This window comes from Terrapene carolina, unplaced genomic scaffold, assembly GCF_002925995.2.
Source record: "Terrapene carolina triunguis isolate 2854851 unplaced genomic scaffold, T_m_triunguis-2.0 Scaffold746, whole genome shotgun sequence".
Lineage (NCBI taxonomy): Eukaryota > Metazoa > Chordata > Testudines > Emydidae > Terrapene > Terrapene triunguis.
The window spans coordinates 469947-493906 of record NW_020665097.1 but is presented as its reverse complement, the minus strand read 5'-3'; the positions used below and the strand labels follow the sequence as shown (position 1 = coordinate 493906).

The 23960-nt window shown below is 49.4% G+C and overlaps 1 protein-coding gene across 5 annotated transcripts in view; it reads left to right on the top strand.

The window, feature by feature from the left end:
• BRD4 (bromodomain containing 4) overlaps window positions 1-17455 on the top strand; it is a 205922-nt gene extending 188467 nt beyond the window's left edge. For all 5 annotated transcript variants that reach the window (XM_026660277.1, XM_026660276.1, XM_026660275.1 and 2 more), the window contains 3 exons: window positions 10713-10924; window positions 12117-12330; window positions 12761-17455. In XM_026660277.1, the coding sequence (XP_026516062.1) occupies window positions 10713-10924; window positions 12117-12330; window positions 12761-12829 (495 nt within the window). In that variant the 3' untranslated portion in view covers window positions 12830-17455. The remainder of the gene's footprint in view (window positions 1-10712; window positions 10925-12116; window positions 12331-12760) is intronic.
• The last annotated feature ends 6505 nt before the right edge of the window (window positions 17456-23960 follow it).

The following is a 23960-nucleotide window of genomic DNA, read 5'->3' as shown; positions in this document are numbered from 1 at the left end:
TGCAGGCCACAAAAGCTGACCCACCCACTTTCCCTTAACTCAGCTGTTGAAGTCTCCAGATCGTGATGTAAAGACTTCAAGTCGCAGAGAATCCTCCAGCTTGCGACCCCTGCCCTATGCTGCGGAGGAAGGCGAAAAACCTCCAGGGCCTCTGCCAATCTACCCTGGAGGAAAATTCCTTCCCGACCCCAAATATGGCGATCAGTAGAACCCCGAGCATACAGGCAAGATTCTCTAGCCAGACCCACATTTTACCAGCGATGGCACTTTATTACCTAATTGACTAAAATCACGTTATCCCATTAAACCATTCCCTCCATAAACTTATCTAGCCTAATCTTGAAGCCAGAGAGGTCTTTCGCCCCCACCGTTTCCCTCGGAAGGCTGTTCCAGAATTTCACCCCTCTGACGGTTAGAAACCTTCGTCTAATTTCAAGCCTAAACTTCCCCACGGCCAGTTTATATCCATTCGTTCTCGTGTCCACATTAGTACTGAGCTGAAATAATTCCTCTCCCTCCCTGGTATTTATCCCTTTGATGTATTTAAAGAGAGCAATCATATCCCCCCTCAGCCTTCTTTTGATTAGGCTAAACAAACCGAGCTCCTCAAGTCTCCTTTCATAGGAAAGGTTTTCCATTCCTCGGATCATCCTAGTGGCCCTTCTCTGTACCTGTTCCAGTTTGAATTCATCCTTTTTAAACATCGGAGACCAGAACTGCACACAGTACTCCAAATGAGGTCTCACCAGCGCCTTGTATAACGGAAGGAGCACCTCCTTGCCCCTACTAGAAATACCTCGCCTAATGCATCCCAAGATCGCATTAGCTTTTTTAACAGCCGCGTCACATTGCCGGCTCATAGTCATCCTGCGATCAACCAGGACTCCGAGGTCCTTCTCCTCCTCCGTCACTTCTAACCGATGCGTCCCCAGCTTGTAACTAAAATTCTTGTTAGTCATCCCTAAAAGCATCAGCTTACACTTCTCACTATTAAATCTCATCCTATTATTATTACTCCAATTTACAAGGTCATCTAAGTCTCCCTGCAGAATATCCCGATCCTTCTCCGAATTAGCAATACCTCCCAACTTTGTGTCATCCGCAAACTTTATCAGCCCACTCCTACATTCGGTTCCGAGGTCAGTAATAAATAGATTAAATAAAATCGGACCCAAAACCGAACCTTGAGGAACCCCACTGGTGACCTCCCTCCAACCTGACAGTTCCCCTTTCAGTACTACCCGCTGCAGTCTCCCCTTTAACCAGTTCTTTATCCACCTCTGGATTTTCATATCGATCCCCATCTTTTCTAGTTTAACCAATAATTCCTCATGCGGTACCGTATCAAACGCTTTACTAAAATCGAGGTATATTAGATCCACCGCATTCCCTTTATCTAGAAGGTCTGTTACTTTCTCAAAGAAGGAGATCAGGTTGGTTTGGCACGATCTACCTTTCGTAAACCCATGTTGTAATTTGTCCCAATTACCATTCAACTCAAGGCCCTTAACTACTTTCTCCTTCAAAATTTTTTCCAAGACCTTGCATACTACAGATGTTAAACTAACAGGCCTGTAATTACCCGGGTCACTTTTATTCCCCTTCTTGAAAATAGGAACCACGTTAGCTATTTTCCAGTCCAACGGTACCACCCCCGAGTTTACAGATTCATTAAAAATTATCGCTAAGGGACTTGCAATTTCTTGCGCCACTTCCTTCAATATTCTAGGATGAAGATCATCCGGTCCACCCGATTTGGTCCCGTTTAGCTGCTGAAGTTTAGCTTCCACCTCTAATACTGTAATGTCATTCCCTCCTTCTTTATTCCCCTCTGTCCTGCTCCCTCTATTCCTAAGACCTTCATTAGCCTTATTAAAGACTGATGCAAAATATTCATTTAGATATTGTGCCATGCCTAGATTATCCTTAATCTCCACTCCATCTACATTCTTCAGCGGTCCCACTTCCTCTTTCTTTGTTTTCTTCCTATTTATATGGCTATAAAACCTCTTACTATTTGATTTAATTCCCCTCGCAAGGTCCAACTCTACACGGCTTTTGGCCTTTCTCACTGCATCCCTACATGCTCGGACCTCAATAAGGTAGGTTTCCTTGCTGATCCCTCCCCTCTTCCATTCTTTGTATGCTTTCTGTTTTTTCTTAATTGCCCCTTTGAGATGCCCACTCATCCAGCTAGGTCTAAATCTCCTGCCTACTAATCGTTTTCCCTTTCTTGGTATACAGGCCTCGGACAGCTCATGCAACTTCAATTTGAAATAATTCCAGGCATCATCTGCCTTTAGATCCCTAAGTATGTTATCCCAATGCACTTCCCTAAGTAGTTGCTTTAATTTATTAAAGTTGGCCTTTTTAAAATCGTAAACCTTAGTCAGAGTTTTATTTCTGTTAAACCTTCCATTTAGTTTAAACCGAATTAGCTCATGGTCACTCGAGCCAAGGTTGTCCCCTACAACCATTTCCTCAACGAGGTCCTCACTACTCACCAGCACCAAATCTAAAATTGCATCCCCCCTCGTCGGTTCAGTTACTACTTGATGAAGGAATTCATCTGCTAGCACGTCTAGGAACATCTGAGCCCTATTATTGTTACTAGCATTTGTTCCCCAATCTATATCTGGGAAGTTAAAGTCCCCCATGATTACACAGTTCTTATTAGTTTTTACTTCCCTAAAAACATTAAATAGTTCTCCGTCCTCATCCAGGCTAGATCCCGGTGGTCTATAGCACACCCCAAGCACTATCTCAGGGGAGGCTCTAGTAGTTCTTTTACCCAGTGTAATTATTGCCCAGACAGACTCTGTCTTATCCATTCCATCACTTATTATTTCTTTGCATTTTACCTCATTATTGACATACAATGCCACTCCCCCACCTTTACCTTTTTTCCGGTCATTCCTAAACAGCACATACCCTTCCATACCTGTACTCCAGTCATGACTACAGTTCCACCACGTTTCGGTTATTCCCACGATATCAGGTTTCATTTCTCGGACCAGGAGCTCCAATTCCTCCATTTTGTTACCTAGGCTTCTCGCATTGGTGTATAAACATCTTACCGTATGCTGTCTATCCTTTCTCGCATTACTTATGCAATTTGGTACGGACCCCATACTGTCCCTCTGCCCCCTCTTTCTTGTGTCCAATCCCGTACCCCTACCTATATCTGTGCTTATCTTTTCACACTCCTTTTCAGTGTTGGACTCAAGCGTGGAGATTAACTGGACATCTCCCAACCGTCTCCCCCAAATTTCTAGTTTAAAGCCCTTTTGATGAGATAAGCCAGCCTCCCTCCCAGAAGTCTATTTCCTTCCCTACTCAGGTGAAGTCCATCCCGCGAGAACAGCTGTCTGTCCCCGAAAGCCTCCCAGTGGCCATACATCCCAAAGCCCTCCTTATAACCCCACTCCCTTAGCCAGCTATTTATCCTCACAATGCTGTCAGCCCTCTGCTGTCCTTCTCTAGGAACAGGCAGAATCCCACTGAAGATAATCTGAGCCTCAGCTTCCTTAAGTGTCTTCCCCAGTCTGGCATAATCTACCTTGATTCTCTCTAGCGAGAACCTAGCCGTGTCATTTGTTCCTACGTGGAGGACGATCAAGGGGTTCTTACCCGCTCCTTTTAGGATCCTTTTCAACCGCAGGTCCACATCCCGTATCTTAGCGCCCGGCAGACAGCACGCCCTTCTGTTTTCTGGGTCCGCTCTGGTCACAGGCCTGTCTATCCTCCTCAGTAAGGAGTCTCCAATCTCATAAACCTGCCTTTGCCTGGTGACAGTACGATCTACAAATCTATCCCCTGTTCCCTGTAGTCGTAACTGCTGTCTCTTTCTATTTTCTCCTATAGTCCCCCTAGTGCCATCCTGTGACCTCCCTGGGCCGAGTACTGGCGCTGTCTCCATCAACTCTTCCCCTCTCTCTATCGGACTAGTCGCTCTTCTTTTCTTCCTCTGCCTCCCACCATCAGTTACCACCAGCTGTGTCCCCTCCTCGTTACCCAAACCTGTTCCTGAGTTCTAATTCCCCCTCACTAGCCCTCCTTTTTCTTGGCCTGCTTCTCACGGTCACATGCTTCCACTGCTCTTGTTCTCCCCCCGACATTCCCCCCTCACAGACCATGGCCCCCGCTTCCACCTGCACCCCTGAGCATTCCCCTTCTGCCACACCCTGCTTCTGCTCCATTAGCTGCTCGAATCCCCTTCTGAACTCTACCAGAGTATCTACCTGCATCTGCAGCCCTCTAATCTTTTCCTCTAGCAGGTCTATTAGGCGGCATTTCATACAGACATACCTTTGTTCAGGCACCCCTGCCAGAACCATGTACATACCGCAGCCGCCACATGCAATCATCTGCATTGTGTCCCCCGCTGCTTGGCTCATGGCTGCTATGGTCTCTGCCCTCCGCTTCTGGGGAAACAGAGCACACCACACACCGCGCCCCCTGCCTCCCCTTCCACCTCCCCCTGTAAACTCCCACTTAAACTCCCCTGTTAGCAGCCCTGTTTGCCGGCTCCTGGGTGCCGCTGCTCGCTGCGCCTTTACGCCTTTCCCCTGTTTCCCCTCATTGGCAAGGTACTGGAGAAAGTGAAAACGGACAAGGCGCACGTCCTCCTGATCGCCCCAGTTTGGTCCCAGCAACATTGGTACAGGACCCTCCTGGGCTTGCTCATGGCCTCTCCGCCCGGACCTACTCTCCCAGGACCAGGGCCGCTGCCTCCACCCCAATCTGGCCACCCTCCATTTGACAGCGTGGCTGATCATTGGCTAGATGCGGAGGAGAGAAGGTGTTCGGAAGGGGTCAGGCGTGTCCTCCTCGAAAGTAGAAAGCCATCCACGTGCCGAGCCTACCTGACGAAGTGGTCCAGGTTCTCCAGGTGGGCGGGCGGGCGAGCAGGGTACTTCCCCAATGTCTGCCCCGCTCCAACGTATCCTTGAGTACCTTCTTCACCTTAGAACTCAAGGCCTGGCCCCTTCCTCAGTCAGGGTGCACCTGGCGGCTATTTCGGCGTTCCATCTGCCGGTCCAGGGCTGCTCCGTTTTCTCCCATGCCATGACTGGGCGTTTCCTCAAAGGGCTAGATCGGTCCTTTCCTTATGCTAGAACCCCTGTCCCTCAGTGGGATCTAAATTTAGTGTTATCCCGCCTCACAGGGCCCCCGTTCGAACCCCTGGCCACATGCTCATGGTCTCACCTTTCATGGAAGGTGGCCTTCCTCAGGGCCATCACGTCAGCCTGGCGGGTCTCGGAGCTCGGGGCCCTGACCTGCGACCCCCCCCTTACACAGTCTTTCACAAGGACAAGGTTCAGCTCCGCCCACACCCGGCATTCCTCCCTAAGGTAGTCTCCGCTTTTCCCATGGGCCAGGACATCTTCCTGCATATCCTCTGCCCCAAACCTCATGCCTGTAACGAGGAACGTCGCCTTCATACGCTCGATGTGCACAGAGTCTGGATCGGACTAAGCCGTTCCGCAGCTCTTCGCAACGCTTTGTTGCTTCAGTCGAGCGCATGAGGGGTCAACTGATCTCCATCCAGAGGCTTTCCCGGTGGATTACATCATGCATCCACACATGCTACGACCTAGCAGGGGTTCCCGCACCACCTATCGTAAGGGCTCACTCGACAAGGGTTCAGGCCTCGGCGGCGGCCTTTGTAGCCCATGTCCCTATCCAGGACATCAGTAGAGGCGCTACCTGGTCCTCAGTACACACGTTCACATCGCACTATGCGATCATCTCCCACACCAGGGATGACGCTGTTTTCGGTAGAGCTGTGCTTCAGCCAGGGAATCTGAACTCCTACCCACCTCCATCAGACGTAGCTTGCAATCAGCTACTGTGAAATACACATGAGCAAGCACTTGAAGAAGAAAGGACAGTTACCTGTTCCGTAACTGGCATTCTTCGAGATGTGTTGCTCATATCTATTCCACATCCCGCCCTCCTTCCCCTCTGTTGGAGTTGGTCCGGCAAGAAGGAACTGAGGGTGGGGGGAGCACGCGGCTCCCCCCTTATAGCGCTATAGAGGCGCCACTCCAGGGGTCGCAGCAGCGCTCCCCCTACGGGTACTGCTGAGGGAAAAACTTTCGGCACTGGTGCACATGGCGAGCACGCACACCTACTGTGGAATAGACATGAGCAACACATCTCGAACGCCATTTACGGAACAGGTAACTGTCCTTTCCCGAGGGAGGTACAGAACACTGTTGAAGACCTCGCTTTTGGTGAATCCCATCCTTTTAACCAAAAGACAGATAAATCGCTGCATTCCCTCAAGGACTCCAGAGCCACCCTTCGCTCACTGGGCATCTATGCTCCTGCCCCCAAGCTCAAATTCCACCAGTGCTATAGGTCCCCACAATTTTGCCTTCAAAGACCCCCTGAGCCTCCAAGGAAGCATCAAAAGACTCAGCTATCTTGCCCCCTCCTGGGCCTCCTTTGCAAGCTTCAACATCACAGCTACAACCTCCAACCAAGAAGTATTTCTGAGGCGAGCCCCAGAGCTGCCAACAACTATGCCTGCCACCTCACAACCACCCCCCCCCCCCCCTTGGGGGTCATTTAGCACTCTTTTCCCACAGTTGGAGTGTGATGATAATAGACAAATGAGTGTTGAACATCATCCACCAGGGCTATGTGATCGAGTTCATTTAATTACCTCCTCCGAGACCCCCCCTCCCTGTCCCTCTTCAGGACTGCCCTCACAACAGCATTCTCACCCAAATGGTGAACTCCTTATTACAACAGGGAGCAGTAGAACACACACACACACACAGAATACCATGGAACAGGGTTTTGCTCAACTTACTTCTTGATACCCAAGAAGAAAGGCAGGTGGAGACCAATCCTCAATCTCCGACATCTGTCGGTTCATTCACAAGCTCAAGTTTTATATGGTCATGCTGGCAACGATTATCCTATCCATAGAAAAGGGCATGTGGTTTACGGTTCTCGATATGAAAGTTGCTTATTTTCACATTGATATCCATCCGTCCCACAGACATTTCCTGAGATTCATAGTGAGCACCCACTATTTCCAGTACAGGGTGCTCCCCTTCAGAATAGCCACCACTCCGAGTCTTCGCCAAAGTTTTTTCCATCTTTGCGGCCTATGTCAGACATTAGATTGGCTTCTAATTGCACGATCCAGGCAAGAAGCAACCTCCATGTTGCTCAACTTCCTTTCATCCCTTGTGTAATCAGGCCTGGACTCACGCCTGCGGCGCCTCCTACTGATCGTCTCGGGAATTAGCTCACCAGCATCCGGAGCGCCCTCTGCAGGCCTGGTGTCCCACCTGTTGTTGGCCCCCGTATCCCTCCCGGACCCCAGTGCCCTTGGCTTGGGTGCTGCCCCCCTGGCAGTACCCCACTCTCTCTCTCTGGGTCTCCCCACCCCCTATCCCAATGTCGCCTCAGTCATGGCTACTGCCAGTCACCATCTAGCCCCCGCGCCCTGGGGCAGACTGCAGTCTATCGGCCAACCATTACAGGCAACAAAGGGTTTGGACTGTCTGCCTTTACCCACCCTCAGGTTGCCCCTCTGCAACCCCAATACCTATATGGGCCTAGGACCAGGTCCTGCAGCCTGGGGAGTTGCTGGCCTAGGGCTTCCCAGCCCCCAAGGCCTTTCCCCAGCCCTGCCTCACTCTAGGTCCCCGGGTGAGCTCCCTGCAGCCAGGCCTGTCTCTCTCTGCAGTCAGAGGGAGACTCTTCAGCTCTGGCTACCCTGGCCTTCTTATAAGGCTGAGTGGCTCAGTTTGGGGCGTGGCCCCAGCTGCAGCCACTTCCCCAATCAGCCGGGGTTTTGCTCCTTTACCCAGCCCCAGCCCTCTGCAGGGCTTTTCCAACCCCTTCAGGGCTGGAGCGGGCGTTCACCCCGCTACACCTTGGAGTCCACATCAATGTCGAGAAATCCAATCCTAGACCCCACACAGTCTCTGGACTTCACAGGAGCTATCATCAGTTCGGACACAGTATGGGCCTACTTACTGAAAGACAGGTTCTAGACAGTTAGTGATGCCATAACTTACATCATGAGCAATCATTATGTACCAGCCAGGACTTGCCTGTCCCTCCTGGGCCACGTGGTTTTTGTGTACATGTGTGACCCATTTGCACAACTCCACCTTTGCTGCCTTGAGACGTGGCTTCAGTACGTTTACTCACCAAATCATCACTCCCTGGATTTCATGCTGTCATCCCTCCGATGGTGGTCAGAGCCACGTCATATATGCGTGCGGGTTCCCTTCCTTCCCTCCTACCAGACAAGATGATCATCACCAATGCATCCCCGATAGGTTGAAGAGCCCACATGGATGAGCACAGGCCACGTGGTCTCCCCGAGAATCCAGGATGTACATAAATATCCTGGAACTCTGAGCTGTAAGAAAGGCATGCCAATCCTTTCTTCTGTTTATTCACTCCCATCATGGTCTCCTCATGTCAGACAACACTACTGCCATTTCCTATATCAACAAACAGGAACATGATGGGCCGCTCTATGCACAATCTCTGCAATTGGTTCATCAATCACCAGATTCTCTTGTCTGCAAGCTGTCATCCAGGGACACAGAATTTAGTCTCGGACTCGATCAGCAGACGTTTTGCAATTCCCACGAGAGGGAACTTCACAATTCAGTAGTACACAGCATCTTCACCTGATGGAGGACCCTGACCAGAGACCTATTCACATCACAAACTAACAGCAAATGTACCACATACTGCTCCAGAGGAGGCCTCGGTCACCACTCTCAGGGTGATGCTCTCCTGCTCCCTTGGTCAGACCAAATCAACTACGCCTTCCCTCCTCTACCTCTCCTGCCTCAGGTACTGCACAAGATCTAACAAGACAGCGCAATGGTCATTCTGATCGCACCCTGTTGGCCCACGCAATTCCAGTTTCCCAATCTCCTCCACATGTCCTTCTGCCCACCAATTCCCCTCCACAACTTCCCCGATCTCCTGACCCAGTACAACAGCGAGATCAGGCATCCCAATCCACATGCGCTCCACCTCAGAACATGGTATTTGGATGGCCATTTGCTTTAGCCTCCACGTGCTCTCCTGCTGTGCAAGACATCCTCTCCAGCAGCAGGAAGGACTCCACTAGGCAATGTTACCGAGCCAAATGGAAACGTTTCTCATCTTGGGTCTAACAAAAAGTATTTCTGCCTGAACTGATGGGGGATCCCCCTGATCCTGGATTATGTTCTGTCCTTGAAGTCATCAGGTTTTGTCTCAACTCTTTGAGAGTCCACCTGGCAGCGATTAGCGCGTTCTACTGCCCAGTGGAAGATTGCACTGTCTTTACACGCCCACTAACCACTAGGTTTTGGAAAGGCCTCATCACAACCTCTCCCATCCAAATGATCACACCCCAATGGTTACCTGAATCTAGTTCTCTCCATGCTAACGAAACCACACTTTGAACTGTTACCATTGTGCTCTGTCCCTCCTTTCCATGAAAGTTGCTTTCCTTGTTGCTATCACTTCTGCGAGAAGGGTTGGTGAACTTGAAGCTATGATAGAGGACCCGCCTTTTATAGTGTTAGAGAAGGATCATTTCCCTACATCTACACCCCAGCTTTTTACCAAAGGTGGTCTCCCAGCTTCACATTAATCAATCTATTCACTTACCTATTTTCTTCCTGAAACCACACGCATCTGCAGAGGAACATCAACTCCATTCCCTCAATGTCTGACGAGCTCTGGCCTGTTGCTTGCAGAGAACAAAACCAATCAGGAACTCCCCTAGGCTGTATATGTTGCAGTAGCAGAAAGACTCGGGGCGAGCCATCTCCACCTAGAGGATCTCTAAATGGATTTCGGGTTGCATTTCACTCTGCTACCAACTGTCAGGCCTACCTATCCCCACAGGGGTGCAGGCTAACTCCACGAGAGCTCAGGCTTTGACCATGGACTCCCTTCAGTTAAGGACAATGTAGAGCGGCCACGGGGAGTTCTTACACACCTTTGCAGCACACTGTCTTAGTGCAGGACTCAGTGGCAGATGCCTCCTTTGGATGGCAGTTCTCCACACAACCATTCCTTCCTCATCCTTGCACCCTCTTCCGACTTAGGTACTGCTTGTTAATCACCACCAGTGGAATAGTAGGGATCATCACTCGAAGAAGAGGTGGTTACTTGCATGTAATTGGAGGTTCTTTGAGATTCGTAGTCCCTATGTGTATTCCACTTCCCACCCTCCTTCCTCTCTGCTACGCATCTGTCTGATTCGTGTTGGAGAAGGATCTGGCGACACGGTCCGGTTCGACTCCCCCTTTATCACCTCGGCTGGAAGCGCAAGGTGAACCAGAGCGCATGCACAGACCAATGCACACTACTTTCAAAAGCTCTGATTGCAGGCGCATGGTTCGCATGCGTAACCCCTCAGTGGAATACAAATATGGACCACACATCTCGAAGAACTCCCAGTTATAGGTAAGTAACCTCCTCTTTCAGTAACTATCAGTCTGTGCTGGATTGAAACAGGTCACAAGTGCTGAAGGTTCCCTTCAGCAAATGATTTTGGGGGAGTTCTGTGGCCTCTTACTGTGACTCTCTGAACTTAACCATAATGCCTAGCACTAAGGTTCATGCCAGACTCATGCTTCTGTGTGCTGTTAACATTAGCTGGGAGGCTTTGTCTGCTAGCTATGGCCCAGTTCAAAACTAATGCTGCCTTCTTGACTTCACAGGATCTGAAAATAAAGAACATGGGCTCGTGGGCAAGCTTGGTCCAGAAACCCCTCACGACTCCATCCTCCACAGCAAAGTCCTCCAGCGATAGCTTTGAGCATTTCAAGAGGGCAGCGCGGGAGAAGGAGGAGCGGGAGAAGGCGCTCAAAGCTCAGGCAGAACAGGTGGAAAAGGAGAAGGAGCGGCTGAGGCGGGAGCAGGAAAGGATGAGGTGAGAGGCCTGCACATCTGTATTTCATTGCTCCTAAAGCTTGTCTCCCCAGGGTACCGAGGTGCTGTGAATGGGGTTATGTCCCCATGGGGGACAGTCACTTCTGCTTTTTGCTTCACTTGTCAGCTTGGTGCCTTGGAGCCACTGCTGATTCTTTGGGAAAAGACAGGTTTTTCAGCATGATCAACCAGAAGACAGTGAGGGTAAAGCTGTCTCCACTGCCCTTTTGAGGGGTATACCAGACATGGCCCTGTTGTCCAGGCCACCTTTTCTCTAGCTGCCTTGGGTTGTACCTGGGCTCTGTTAGCCTAGACGCGTGGCAGCACTTACATGCTGCAGTGCAGGAACTCTGAACATAATCAATGTGTGTAATATAGCCACCACTTCCATGGTGGGCTCACGAGGAGGTGGGCTCCTTGCCCACGCAGGAGCCAGTGCAAGTTGTAGAGTTCCAGCATCATACTCTGTTCACAGTTCATACCACTGAGGTATCTGGGTGTGCCAGCTGGATAACAGCTGCGGTTTCCTCCTTCTCAAGCTGACTAACTGTACTGTTAAGCAAGAAGCAACATGAGCAAGAATCTCTTGATGCGCTAAGCACTTCCCATTCCACAGTGTGGGTGTTGCAAAATGGGTGGCTTGACTATGCAACAAGCTCCACAGGGAGAAACCCCTTAGCTGCCCATTCTCCAACTGGGATCCCCAGGGAGCACTTGCTGGGGGAGATGGCTGGACACATGGTGCTGGCTGCTCTTCCTCGTTTCCAGTTGCTACCTGGCATTAAAAATGTAATACATTGAGTCCTTTCCTGAGAGACTTCACTATGTCAGTGATTGCTGGAGTTCCCACAGGAAGGTTATAGGATCACAGAGGGGAGGCATCCATGAGACGCTCTAAGGTGCCACAAGTACTCCTGTTCTTTTTGCTGATACAGACTAACACGGCTGCTACTCTGAAATCTAAGATACGGGTCACACTAGGAACAAGTTTGAAACAGCCAAATCTGAGACCTCCCTTCCCACTCTAGAATGGTGTTTCCTCAAATAGTCCTTCATCACAGCAATGATGAGCCAGCCCATGGGTGGAAGAAGGACCCAGCAATACCCCCATAGAGCTGTTTAAGAAACTTCTATGCCTTATGGGTTTGCACAAAGCGCCCCACCATTCTAATGACACTTTTGGGTCTTGGCAGGAGTCGTGATGATGAGGATGCCCTGGAGCAAGCTCGCAGAGTTCAGGAAGAAGTCCGAAGACGCCAGGAGCAGCAGCAGCAGCAGCAGCAGGTGTCAGCTGCAGCCTCTGCGCCCCAAGCACAGAGCTCTCAGCCACAGTCCTCTCAGTCTATGCTGGATCAGCAGAGAGAGATGGCCAGAAAACGGGAGCAGGAGCGAAGGCGCAGAGAGGCGGTGAGTGGGGGGTGGGGGAGGGGTGGGGGGGGGGAAGATATTGGGCCCACTGGGGGGGGGGGAATTTGAGGCAGATGTTCAGGCAGTGAGCTGAGTGACAGAGCATCACTCTGCAGTTTAATTTAACGCTGGGTTTATCGGCCAGGGGTTACAAGCAGGCCAGAGTGCTTTTGCTGGGATGCTGATCCCTTGGTGAACTGAGTGAAGACTCCCAACTTGAACAGATTGGCAGACAACTGTGCCAGGAGGCTTAGGTCCACTTTTATAGGGCAAAAATACTAGATTATACCAGTAAAAAGTTTAGGTAGCCCAGCAAAATCCCTGGCCCCTAATGCCACCCATTGAGTCAAGTGCAGCATCCCTGCAATGTGCTCCTGTAAGCATCAATCCTGCAGCCTTTGTAATTCTCCTATCTCCTCTCCCCCTTCAGATGGCAGCTACTATCGACATGAATTTCCAGAGCGATTTGTTGGCAATATTCGAAGAGAATCTTTTCTAATAGCGCCTGGTTTTCTTCTCCTGACTCTTTAATTTCCCGGCGAATCTTTGACTCTCCATAGTGTTAATGGCGGCTGGGAGGGGGAGCATTCCTGCAGCCCTTCTGCATGTCTGACCATTGCAGATCTTTCAGTCGAGGCCTCCGAAGGATCAGCAGAGTCTGCCTTACAGTTTGACTTTTGCCCCCCCTCACACACTGAAGAAAGACTGACCAAGACAAGCCAACTACGTACTAGGTTTGATTGGACATGCAGCTGCTGGGAAGGGTGCCCTGATCACTCGACATTCTCTATGCCAAACGTATTCACAGTATATCCAGGACTTCATGTTCTTCACACCTTTTCTATCCATAAAGGTTCTAAGTTACAGAATATCTATGAATAAACAGTGCTGTGTCATGACAGCAAGAGATGCTCTTCACTGAGAGGCTGCCTATGGGAGTATCCTGGCAAGAATGGGAGCCCTGGGGTCCAGCTGGGAAAATACACAAGCTGTGTCTGGTCCTTTCATCACTGGCTTTGCCTTTAACTTAACTTCCCACAAGCCTTTAGCTGGGAGCCATTCTCTGTAAGTGTTCGCTTGTGAAAAAGGGAATAGTACAGTGGAGGTGTCAAGTGTAACTGGCCATTTGAGTGAGGTTTTTGTTTTAGCATTGTGTGGAGGTCCGGGAATTGGAGCTAGACTACCAACCAAAGTCAGTTTCTTTCAGTCTGTTTTTTTCCTCCAGGCAGTTTGTTACTGCTCAGCTCTTGACTGGGTATTAATTGTCTCTTTGTTATAGAGTGGAGTGGAGAAACCAGTAACACCAGGGGAAGCTACCACCCTGTCACTAGTGTTTGACTGTGGCTGTATTGTATAGTGACTATAGTTGGCATATATTTGTTTGAGGGTTTTGGTGGGCCACCAAACTCGGTGTAAAAACACTGCTTATATTTTGCTCAGTTTCAAACTTTTAGTCTATATTTTTAACTGTAAAACCAGAAAGCTGCATTTTGGTTTTTTTTAAATGTCATAAAATATGATTAAAAAAAAAAAGTTTTTATACCTAAAAGAAGTGGCGGAGAGGAGGGCAAGAGGAGGCGGCAGTTTTGGAAAGGCTCCTTCCACCACCTATCAAATCTCACTCACTAGCAGCAGGCGCTTTCCCATGCGCCTTCAGTGTTCTTTTAATTTTATTCTATGAACTGTTAAAACGTTATGTGCCATAAATACCCACTATACAGTACAATACTGGTGTGTCAGTATGGGGTGAGCGCTGGAGTAATTGATTGGTTTTACTTTAATACGGTGAATATGCATTTGGTCTGTACTGATCATGGAATAAACTCATCTCTTTTTTTTTAAAAGATGGTGTCGTACTGACATTTCTTTGAATCCTATTTGTGATTAAGTTGTTTAAAGGGGTGAGGATTGTTGAGGAAAGGTTGTCCCTATCTCCTGACTGTGCTCTAGGGGAAAGGAAGGAGTTCTCACGCTCCTGTCCCCATCCTGAGGGGAAGCTTGTCCTAGGTAGCCAGTGTGCATTTTCCCTCCTAAACGAGGGCTAGGAGAGCTGCCATGCTAAAGCAACACAATCCTGGACAAGGTGTAGTGAGGCTGAACTTGTGTGAAGGCTTCATCCTGCTGTTGGCCCCCCTCTCTCACCCAGAGGGCGCATCAGGACCCCAAGCACTGACACCCACAGCGTCTCAGACAACCAGCGCAGTCCCTTCCCAGTTTCTGAGATTGTGATGCAGACGTAGCTGACACTATGTAAAGCAAGCACAAGAGCCTGACTAACTCCAGAGGTGACGTTTGTCCCACTGAGCAAGAGCTGGGATTCTCCAAGCCTTGGCCAAGCTATTCATTTTGAGAGCTGATGGCTTCCATTGATACTTGCTTTCTGAGGTTTGAATGTGGGGGTTGGATGACGGGGTGGGAGGGCCTTCTCTTCACATTCCAGACCTAGTTCAGTGTGAGAACTGGGTGCAGCTATCCCTGGGAAGATCCAGTCAGGACAGGGGACAGATTAGCCGGCACTAGTATGGATAAACTCCACTTTGCTATTGTCTCCGTGACCAAGCAAGCGTTGAAATAGCAGCCTCAGGTTGTAGGGTTTGACCGTCTGCCATAAGCTGACTTCAGTGTTTTCTAAGCTACTTTCTTGTCATCCCTTATAGCTCTCTGCTGCCAGTGGGGAGGGGAATAAGTTTAAAAGAAATCAGCCTGTTAAGTTTCTCTTAGCTAACATGATCGACCTAGTGATGTGTGAGCCGGCTGGGGTAGTGGGGAGGCTGCAAGAAAGTCTAGAAATCCATCCCATAAACCTGCCCAAGTCCATCCCCTACCCCCCACTCTAATGAAACAACACTCAGTCAAACCTGACAGGCTCCTCCCGATCGAAACTTGTACTGACCAAGAGAATGGTCAGGACATTCAAGTCCCTCATCTCCGTAGCTCTTAATCTCTGGCCTCCCCACTGTGCTATCCATAGTCACAGGCAAGACCAGAGAAGCAGAGTGCAGGATTTGTCTGGTGATGGCATGAGGAATAGTTCTTGATTCTATCTAATTATCACAGGGAGCTTATTAACTGCATCAGGTGAGGATCTGTCTGTGCTTGGGAATGTAGAGCCCCACTTTTCTGTTGGCTATTTCAGGAAATAATCCCAGTGAACTGCCTGTCTCATTAGAGCCCCTTGGTGTCTCTACTGGAAAAGTCCTGATTTCCTTTGTCTGGGAGAACCTGCACCAGGGGACTTCATTAGCAGCTGATCCTGCTGCTGTTGCAAAGAGAAACCCAAAAGAGCAGCATCCCTGTTCTCCTTGCTTGGCAGAGCCCAGGCCAGACCAGTGACTGGCTGCAGCTTAGCCTCAGAGCTCAGTGGGTTTGTTTAGATGAGATGTGCCAGTGTGGATCAACAAGTGGTGGCTGCCCTTAACTTTAAAATACAACTGCAATCTGAAAGGTCCCAGTATCCTGTGCTCATGCTAGTGGCCTGGCCAAGATCATTGCATGCTGGGACTTGTAGTATTCTTGTGAGCTGCCAAGGCCCCCCACCCATGATGATAATGGACACAACTGGCATCATTTTATGCAAATTAGGAGCCACCCTTATGTTGCTGGCAAATGGTTGATGGGGCCTCAGGTTAGGCAAAGTGTGGGCAGGCTCTCTTGGCTTGGGCAGATTCTCTGTGCTGTGCCGAGCAGGGGAATAGGGGATATGCTTGATTTTACTCTGATCCCCAAGAATTGGCAGGAGCAAAACCTCATGGCACTGTAGGGCATGGAAGAGAGGTAGGGAACGTGCTATTCCCATGTCCCGAGGGCTAGTAACAGTCACTTCTTACAGTCCTTTCCCAAGGCTTCAGCTGCATCCTCTGCAGAACAGGCCTGTGTCACAGTCTGTAAATTGCCTCTGGATTTCAATCTTTTTTTGGTTGTGCATAGTGGGGGAAATCTGAACCTTTGGCTTCTCCTCTAACCTCTTCCAACGACGTCTCTTGAACCTCACGCAGAACCATGGGGTGAGCTGCTTCCATCTCTCACCCTTCTTGGGCAGTATTCCTCTTTCCACGCTCTCTCCTCTTCTTATGAAAGCACTTTGGGTGATCATCTCCTCCCTCCTTTAATTTTAAGCTCAGGGTTTCCGGGTATTTTTAAGTGCACATCCGCTGTAAGAGTGACCACACACACACTCATCGCAATTGTACATAAAATCCACCACATTGCAAACAAGAAAACAAACCAATTGGAAGTGCTGGAACTTCTAAGAGAGCACCCTAGGTTGTAAAATAAAGAAAACAAATATTATATAATTTATATGTATGCAAAGAACAAACCCCCCTGTATCTAGTCAATAGCGATATTAGTCCTTTTTTTAATGTTCAGCCCTTTTTTGCATTTGAAATTTGCCAAACCTTTATCGTCAGTAGTTAATAATTCGGAGTAGCGGTAGCATTTTTTAGACTGGTGGGTTAATCCAGTAGTCTGTTTCTTTCCCTTTCTTGCTCACCTCTGTATTGTTTGCAAATATCTGGAAACGTTTACAGGTTGCACCTACATACTCTGTAACTTTAAATATTTTTTTAAGTTGTACTCTTGTTCTATTCTGTGCATTTTTTTTGTTTGTTTTTTACACGTCGCCGAATGATGACCATAACGTGGTATCTTTAGCTGGAGAAATGATTCCTTCAGTTTTTTTCTGCCAAAGGTGGTTGTGGTTTTTTTTGTTTTGGTTTGGTTTTTTTTGCTATTCTCATGTTTTTTTCCCTGTTTTACTGTGTGTGTTTATAATTGGGTTGTAATTCAGATGATACACTATTTAATTTTCCCCCACCCCATCCCCTTGTGTATGATTTAACAGTTATGGACATTAGAATGCATCTTCTTGCTATAGAAGTCTAGTCTAAATGATGTAATCCTGGTTATTTTCTCCTCCTCTTTAATCCTGTACAAAAGAATAAGAGAAACGTACAATCCCACTGTACTTTTTGCACGGAACGCTTGGCAAATAATTCTGTCAGTGAATTTGAGACTTGTATTAAACACTTTAGACATTTGTAGAAGGGAATTCATAGAGTTTTCACTTATATACTAAAGGTTTTTTTGTGCGGTTCTCATTGCAAAAATAAACATTTGTACTGAATATAAAGCTAAAACTACTTTGTCTGAAATTTTATCTGGTTTTCTGCATTGAGACTGGATTCCCCCCAAGACTGCGATAGTGTTTGGGCCCCAGCTCCATAAAGGGCTTATTGCAGGATCGACACCTTAATCATCGCGTTTTATATTCCAAAAACTAGCTAACATGGCTAAATTGCAACAGTGCCACCGACCTCCATTGATAAAAACCCCCAGCGCTTAAAGCAAGGCAATGGATAGTGCTGGCTATTCTAATCTGTTTGCTGCCACATGGTCAACAATGCACTGGCCAAGAGTCTTCACAGTGATGAAGGGGGCCCAACAGGAGACCCCTTGAAGGAGCCTAGTTTCATGTAAGTGCCAGGTACCCCCTCTGAAAATGTCACTCCTGTAAGATGTATTGGAGCATAAGCTTTCGTGGGTGAATTCCCACGTGGTGGAAATTTCCAGAGGCAGGTATAAATATGCAGGCCAGAATCAGTCTGGAGATAATGAGGTCAGCTCGATCAGGGAGGATGAGGCCCTCTTCTGGCAGTTGAGGTGTGAAAACCAATACATCTATTAGTCTATAAGGTGCCACAGGACTCTCTTGTTGCTTTTTACAGATCCAGACTAACACGGCTACCCCTCTCATACTTGACTCATGTAAGATATCACAAACTGGCACCTAAGATCTTAAGTCTGGATTGAATCATGACCATCCCCCTCACATGGGCAGTGCAAGCTTTCTGCTGTCCTGAAAGGCTCTGCTCCTTGCTCTAAATGCTTGTGTTTTGGAAATGGTGCGATATTGTATGAAGTACATTGTGGTCGTTCAACACCTGACCAAGGGTGCAATCCCTGGCCCTGCTGATGTCAGTGGCAACACCCCCAAAGTGTCACACAGCTCCTTTCACTATGAACATCGAGAAGGAAAATGCCAAATAAGTGTCAGCCCCAAGACTAGAGCCCAGTTCTCATGGCTTCACAGCTGATGCCACCCAGTGGGGCGATGTGACCTCCCTGCCATGTTACTGACCTTCTCTGGGCTTAATGTCTGAGAACGTGGCTAAGGGCGCTCCATTGCACTTGCACAGCACGCTGTTGCCTACATATCTCAAAGTCTTTCACAAAGGTGGGTGAGAATTGTTAGCTCCATTGTATGGTGGCCTGAAGTCAGCGATTTGAAGTCTGTTGTGTGAGGCTCTGTGCTCTGTTGGCTCAGACTTAGAGCTGCTGCCATCGAGAGCAGAGCTCTTTTCCCCATTCTGCCCTGCATTTTCTATGTAACCTTTTCCAAGTCACTTACGCTGCCTCTCTCTCTGTTTCCCCCCACTGGAAAATGGGCCTGTGGACATTTCCCTGGGCCAAGGGGCATTTGGTGGTGAACACAGCAGGAGAAATCATTGCACAAGATCCTAGAGTAGCCTTCCACTTTGAAATGTCCCGATTGCAGTTCACAGGTGGGAATCATCCCCAGCACTGGGAGCGGGGGGCCTTCTGCATCAGTTTGATTGAAAGAAAAGTGCATCTAAACAGACATGGGACTGTTCCTGCCCTTAAACTGCCCCCTGGTGTGTACCAGCTACCACTCCCCCTGGGGTTCCAATGCCACCCAGGGATGAGACGAAGGGGGGCTGGAGGGGGGGGGGGCACAAACATCAAGCACATAACAGACTTCATAGGCTTTAATCCCAGACAGCACTTCCCCGGTGTGATCACCCTGTTTGGCCACCCATGACACAGACCTCTGAACATTTGACAGCTGGATTTTTAGTTTTTAGTTTCGATCTGAAATTCCTTCTGCTTCCAAGCCCTGAGCTGCATGGCCCAGCTGAGCCGCTTCAGCCGCTGATGTGTAAATAGCCTGTGGCCAACTTGGGTGATCGTTGGTATTGGCCATTGTTGGGAATCTTTATCCCTTCCCCATAAGGTTCAATGAGTCTACACCAGGGGTAGGTAAACTACGACCTGCGGGCCATTTTAAACCGGCCTGTGAGCTGCACCACGCGGCTCGGCCCGGCTGGGGCGCTGGGTCGGGGGATGCACCATGTGGCTCGGCCCCGCTCCAGCCGGAGTGCTGGGTCAGGGCCACACCACGCAGCTTGGGACTGCACCGACACTCCGGACGGGGCACTGGGTCGGGGGCCGCACCAGCGGCTTGGCCCTGCTCCAGCCGGGGTGCTGGGTCAGGGCTGCACCACACTTGAGGTAAGTGCCGCTCAGAGCCTGCACCCCTGAGCCTCTCCCCACGCCCCAGCCCTGATCCCCCTCCTGCCCTCCGAACCCCTCTGTCCCAGCCCAGAGCACCCTCCTACACCCCAAACTCCTCATCCCCAGCCCCACCCCAGAGCCCGCACCCCCTCCCACACCCCAACCCCAATTTTGTGAGCATTCATGGCACGCCATACAATTTATTCCCCGATGTGACCCTCGAGCCAAAAAGTTTGCCCACCCCAGTCTACACTTTAACTGAAAGGACCTTTGTTAGTCCAAAGGCTGGTCAGCCCAATAGCACATTAAAGGATTATATGAATGAATTGTCCCCACCTAAATACTGTAAGGAGCCATCAGATACTTACAGCAGAGTCAGAAATAGAATCCATCACATCTTCCGGGTGTTTCGTGGTTTTGGCTGTCGACGGACCTTCTGAGCTGCTTTTCCTAACTTACCCCCTACACCCCTTGCCTGTGGGTTCAGCTGCACTTGGGCTGTGTCTGCCTGCAACTGCTTGCATAGCACTCACTAGTGTGGAAGCAGGGAAGAAAAGAGAGCGTTTAAGTTGCCATTTAAGTGTAAGAAACAGAGCAACGGTTGAGCTAAGTCTTAGCCTAATATCGCGAGACCTGTAGAAGCCGGGCTCACGTCAGAAGCGAGTGGAAAACAGCAGAATAGTCGGCGTGACCTAGCCTTGAGAGAACGATGTTTTGAGAAGAGAAAGTGAGTAAATACTGGACTAGATAGCAAATGGTCTAAATAAAATGCAGATGTTTTTAATTAATGCATGTCACAAAGAGGTATAAATGCTTGTGTGATTTTGCTTGTACTTTGGAGAAACTGAGGCAGGGATGCTCTCTGCCAGCTGTATTCTTCCCTTGCAATTGCTTGAATAAAGCGGTCTCTGATTTTGTTGCTTCCAACCTGAGAGTGGAGTTTGTTTCTTCCACAATTGTCTCAACTGTTTCTGTGCATAGCAGTTACAGCTAGCTCCTACTAGGTCTCTGGCTCTGACAGGGAGTCCCTAACCGCCCCAGAAAAGGTCTAATTTGCCTAACAGTTACAAAGTTGACTATAACCAATTTGCCGAACTTCACCTCCTGACTCAGGCACCATTTTACTAGCAACCCCCCTATCCCTGCCCATTTCTCAAGGCCTTGATAGTGTCTTGTATTCCTTTGGCCATAAAGACCCAGCTCCCAGAGTCGGGATTATGGGTGAATCACAGATTTCATTTAAATATGAAAAGCAGGTTCTTCAAGTGATTATATCCGTTCTACATTAGGTATGTGCACACCGTGTGCACATTCGCCAGAATTTTTTTCCATAGTGATATCAGTCAGGCCAGCTCTAGCGCCTTTTGGTGCCATGCACTTTGCTTATGTGCTGTTATAAGGGGCACTGCCAGCCCTGCAGCCTCTCAATTCCTTCTTACCCCCCGTGACAGCCGCTAGAACAACTCTTGCTTCAGCAAGGTGTTATTCAGTGGTTTCTCTTCAGCTTAGTTTATTAGTCTTAGTTTTAGTAGTAATGTAAATAGCATTGGTGTAGATAGAGCTCCCTCTCTTAGCATAGAGGGGCTCCCTTTGCCACTGGGGCTGGGTATGTCCCTGTCCTCCAGCTTCAAACCCTGTGCCTCCTGCAGCAAGTCTATGCTGGGGAGCGACCCACACTCCAGCTGTCTGAAGTGTCTGAGGCCTGGTCTGCACTAGGCGTTTATGTCGAATTTAGCACCGTTAAATCGAATTAACCCTGCACCCGTCCACACCACGAGGCTATTTAGTTCGACATAGAGCTCTCTTTAAATCGATTTCTGTAATCCTCCCCAACGAGAGGAGTAGCGCTAAATTCGAAATGGCCATATCGAATTAGGCTAGGTGTGGATGGAAATCGATGCTAATAGCTCCAGGAGCTATCCCACAGTGCACCACTCTGTTGACGCTCTGGACAGCAGTCCGAGCTCGGATGCTCTGACCAGCCACACCCCGGGAAAATTTGAATTCCTTTTCCTGTCTGGGCAGTTTGAATCGCAGTTTCTGTTTGGACACCGTGGCGAGCTCAGCAGCAGTGGCAACGATGCAGAGCTCTCCAGCAGAGATGGCCGTGCAATCCCAGACTAGAAAGAGGGCCCCAGCATGGACTGATCGGGAAGTCTTGGATCTCATCGCTGTGTGGGGAGATGAGTCCGTGCTTGCCGAGCTGCGCTCCAAAAGATGGAATGCAAAGATCTACGAGAAGATCTCTAAAGCCATGGCAGAGAGAGGATACAGCCGGGATGCAACGCAGTGCCGCGTGAAAATCAAGGAGCTGAGACAAGGCTACCAGAAGACCAAAGAGGCAAACGGACGCTCCGGATCCCAGCCCCACACATCCCGTTTCTACGAGGCACTGCATTCCATCCTAGGTGCGGCCGCCACCACTACCCCACCACTGACCGTGGACTCTGAGGATGGGATATTGTCCTCGGCCGGTTCCTCTTCGGACATGTTAGCGGACGGGGAAGATGAAGGAGATGAGGAGGACGATGCAGTCAACAGCGCTGGCACCCCTGATTTCCCCGACAGCCAGGAGCTCTTCATCACCCTCACAGAGATCCCCTACCAACCGTCCCCATCCCTTACCCCGGACACAGAATCAGGGGAAGGATCAAGCAGTAAGTGCTGTAAACATGTAAACATTTATTTTTAACAGAACTTGCATATTTTAAATATTAACAATAGCTAAAGTGCTTTCAAACATGTAAACATTTATTTATAACAGAACAGGAACATTTAAAATATTAACAATGGGTAAAGTGCTTCAAAACATGTAAAGAGTAAAGTGCAACAAAACGGGAATCTGAAGAAAGGGTATCATGATTAGTCTGTCTTTGGGCGCTTCAATATATAGTCCGAACTATTTTAAAAAAATTTCACAATGTCCTCTTCATGATTATACTGCCCAAGACGCTCCACTCTTTTGTCCCTCCAAGGGCACCTAACCCAAAAACTGGTCGATGTGTCCTGGGATAGAGGCGAAATCCTCCTGGGAGAACTCCTCATAGGCCTCCTGCAGGTGTCTTTCCAGCCTAACTATCAGGTTCCTGGGCAGGGAGAGCTTATTAGGCCCCCCGTGGTATGACACGTTTCCATGCCACAACGCCAGCAGGTATTCGGGGATCATGGCCTTGCAGAGCATAGCAGCAAATGGCCCCGGTTTCTGCAGGCTGTCCCGAAGCATCTTCTCCTTCTGGCTCTCCGAGACCCTCAGGAGGGTGATGTCTGGCATGACGCCCTGCTTTGAATTAGGTAGGGGACAATTAGTATTGGGACTGCTTGCCCGTTCCTTTACAGAACTGCAACCGCCGGTTTACAGCCACGCGGTTTACAGCCGCGAGGGGGTGGGACAGGGACAGAGTTCATGCTTGCAGGATTGCTGCCAGCAGAGACTCGCATTGCTTTCTATGTGAAAGGAGGCCAGTGCCACTCTTAAAGTTTTAAGCAGCCACAAGTCTATGGCTTACCATGTTTGCCAGCTAGACAAAGTCCGGTGTCCTGCCCCGCTCCTCAGCTCGCCACAGCAAGACCGCAGGCACTGTAGGCGAGGGCCGAAAATTCGACCTTGTCCTCAGTGCGCGTGTGATAGGTGCTCTGCATGGTCTTGTTCACAGAGAAAGACTATGTTCTCTGTTCACAGATACATTGATCTGTCTCAGGAATTCACTCCCTTTTTCCAATTCCCACAGCCACATCTGCCCAGAGGCTAGCACACATTAGGAGGAGGAAGAAGAGGACACGGGAAGACATGTTTGCTGAACTAATGGGATGCTCCCGAGCCCAGGCAGCCCAGCAGACACAGTGGAGGGAGAACTTGTCACTAATGCACCGAGCAGTCATGGAACGGGAGGAGAGGTGGCGACAGGAGGACCAGCAGGCGACTCAAACGCTGCTTGGACTAATGAGGGAGCAAACAGACACGCTCCGCTGCCTTGTGGATGTTCTGCAGGACCGGAGGCAGGAGGAGAGAGCCCCGCTGCAGTCTCTCTCTAACCGCCCTCCCCCGCCACCAAGTCCCACACCCCCCTCACCCAAAGTCCAAAGAAGGAGGGGCGGCAAGGGCCGTTAAAACTTTCACTCCACCCCTGCAGACTGCTCTAGCACTAGAATGCTCTCATTCCCCAAAATTTGAAAAGTCCTTTCCTACCCACCTCACACAAGCCCCCGTGCAAGTTTCACCCCCCACGTTTAATGTGTGGTTCATAATAAAAGATTTGTTCCTGATCATTACTGTTTCCATCCTGTTCTTTTGGAGGAGAGTCTGTCTGAAGGGGGGG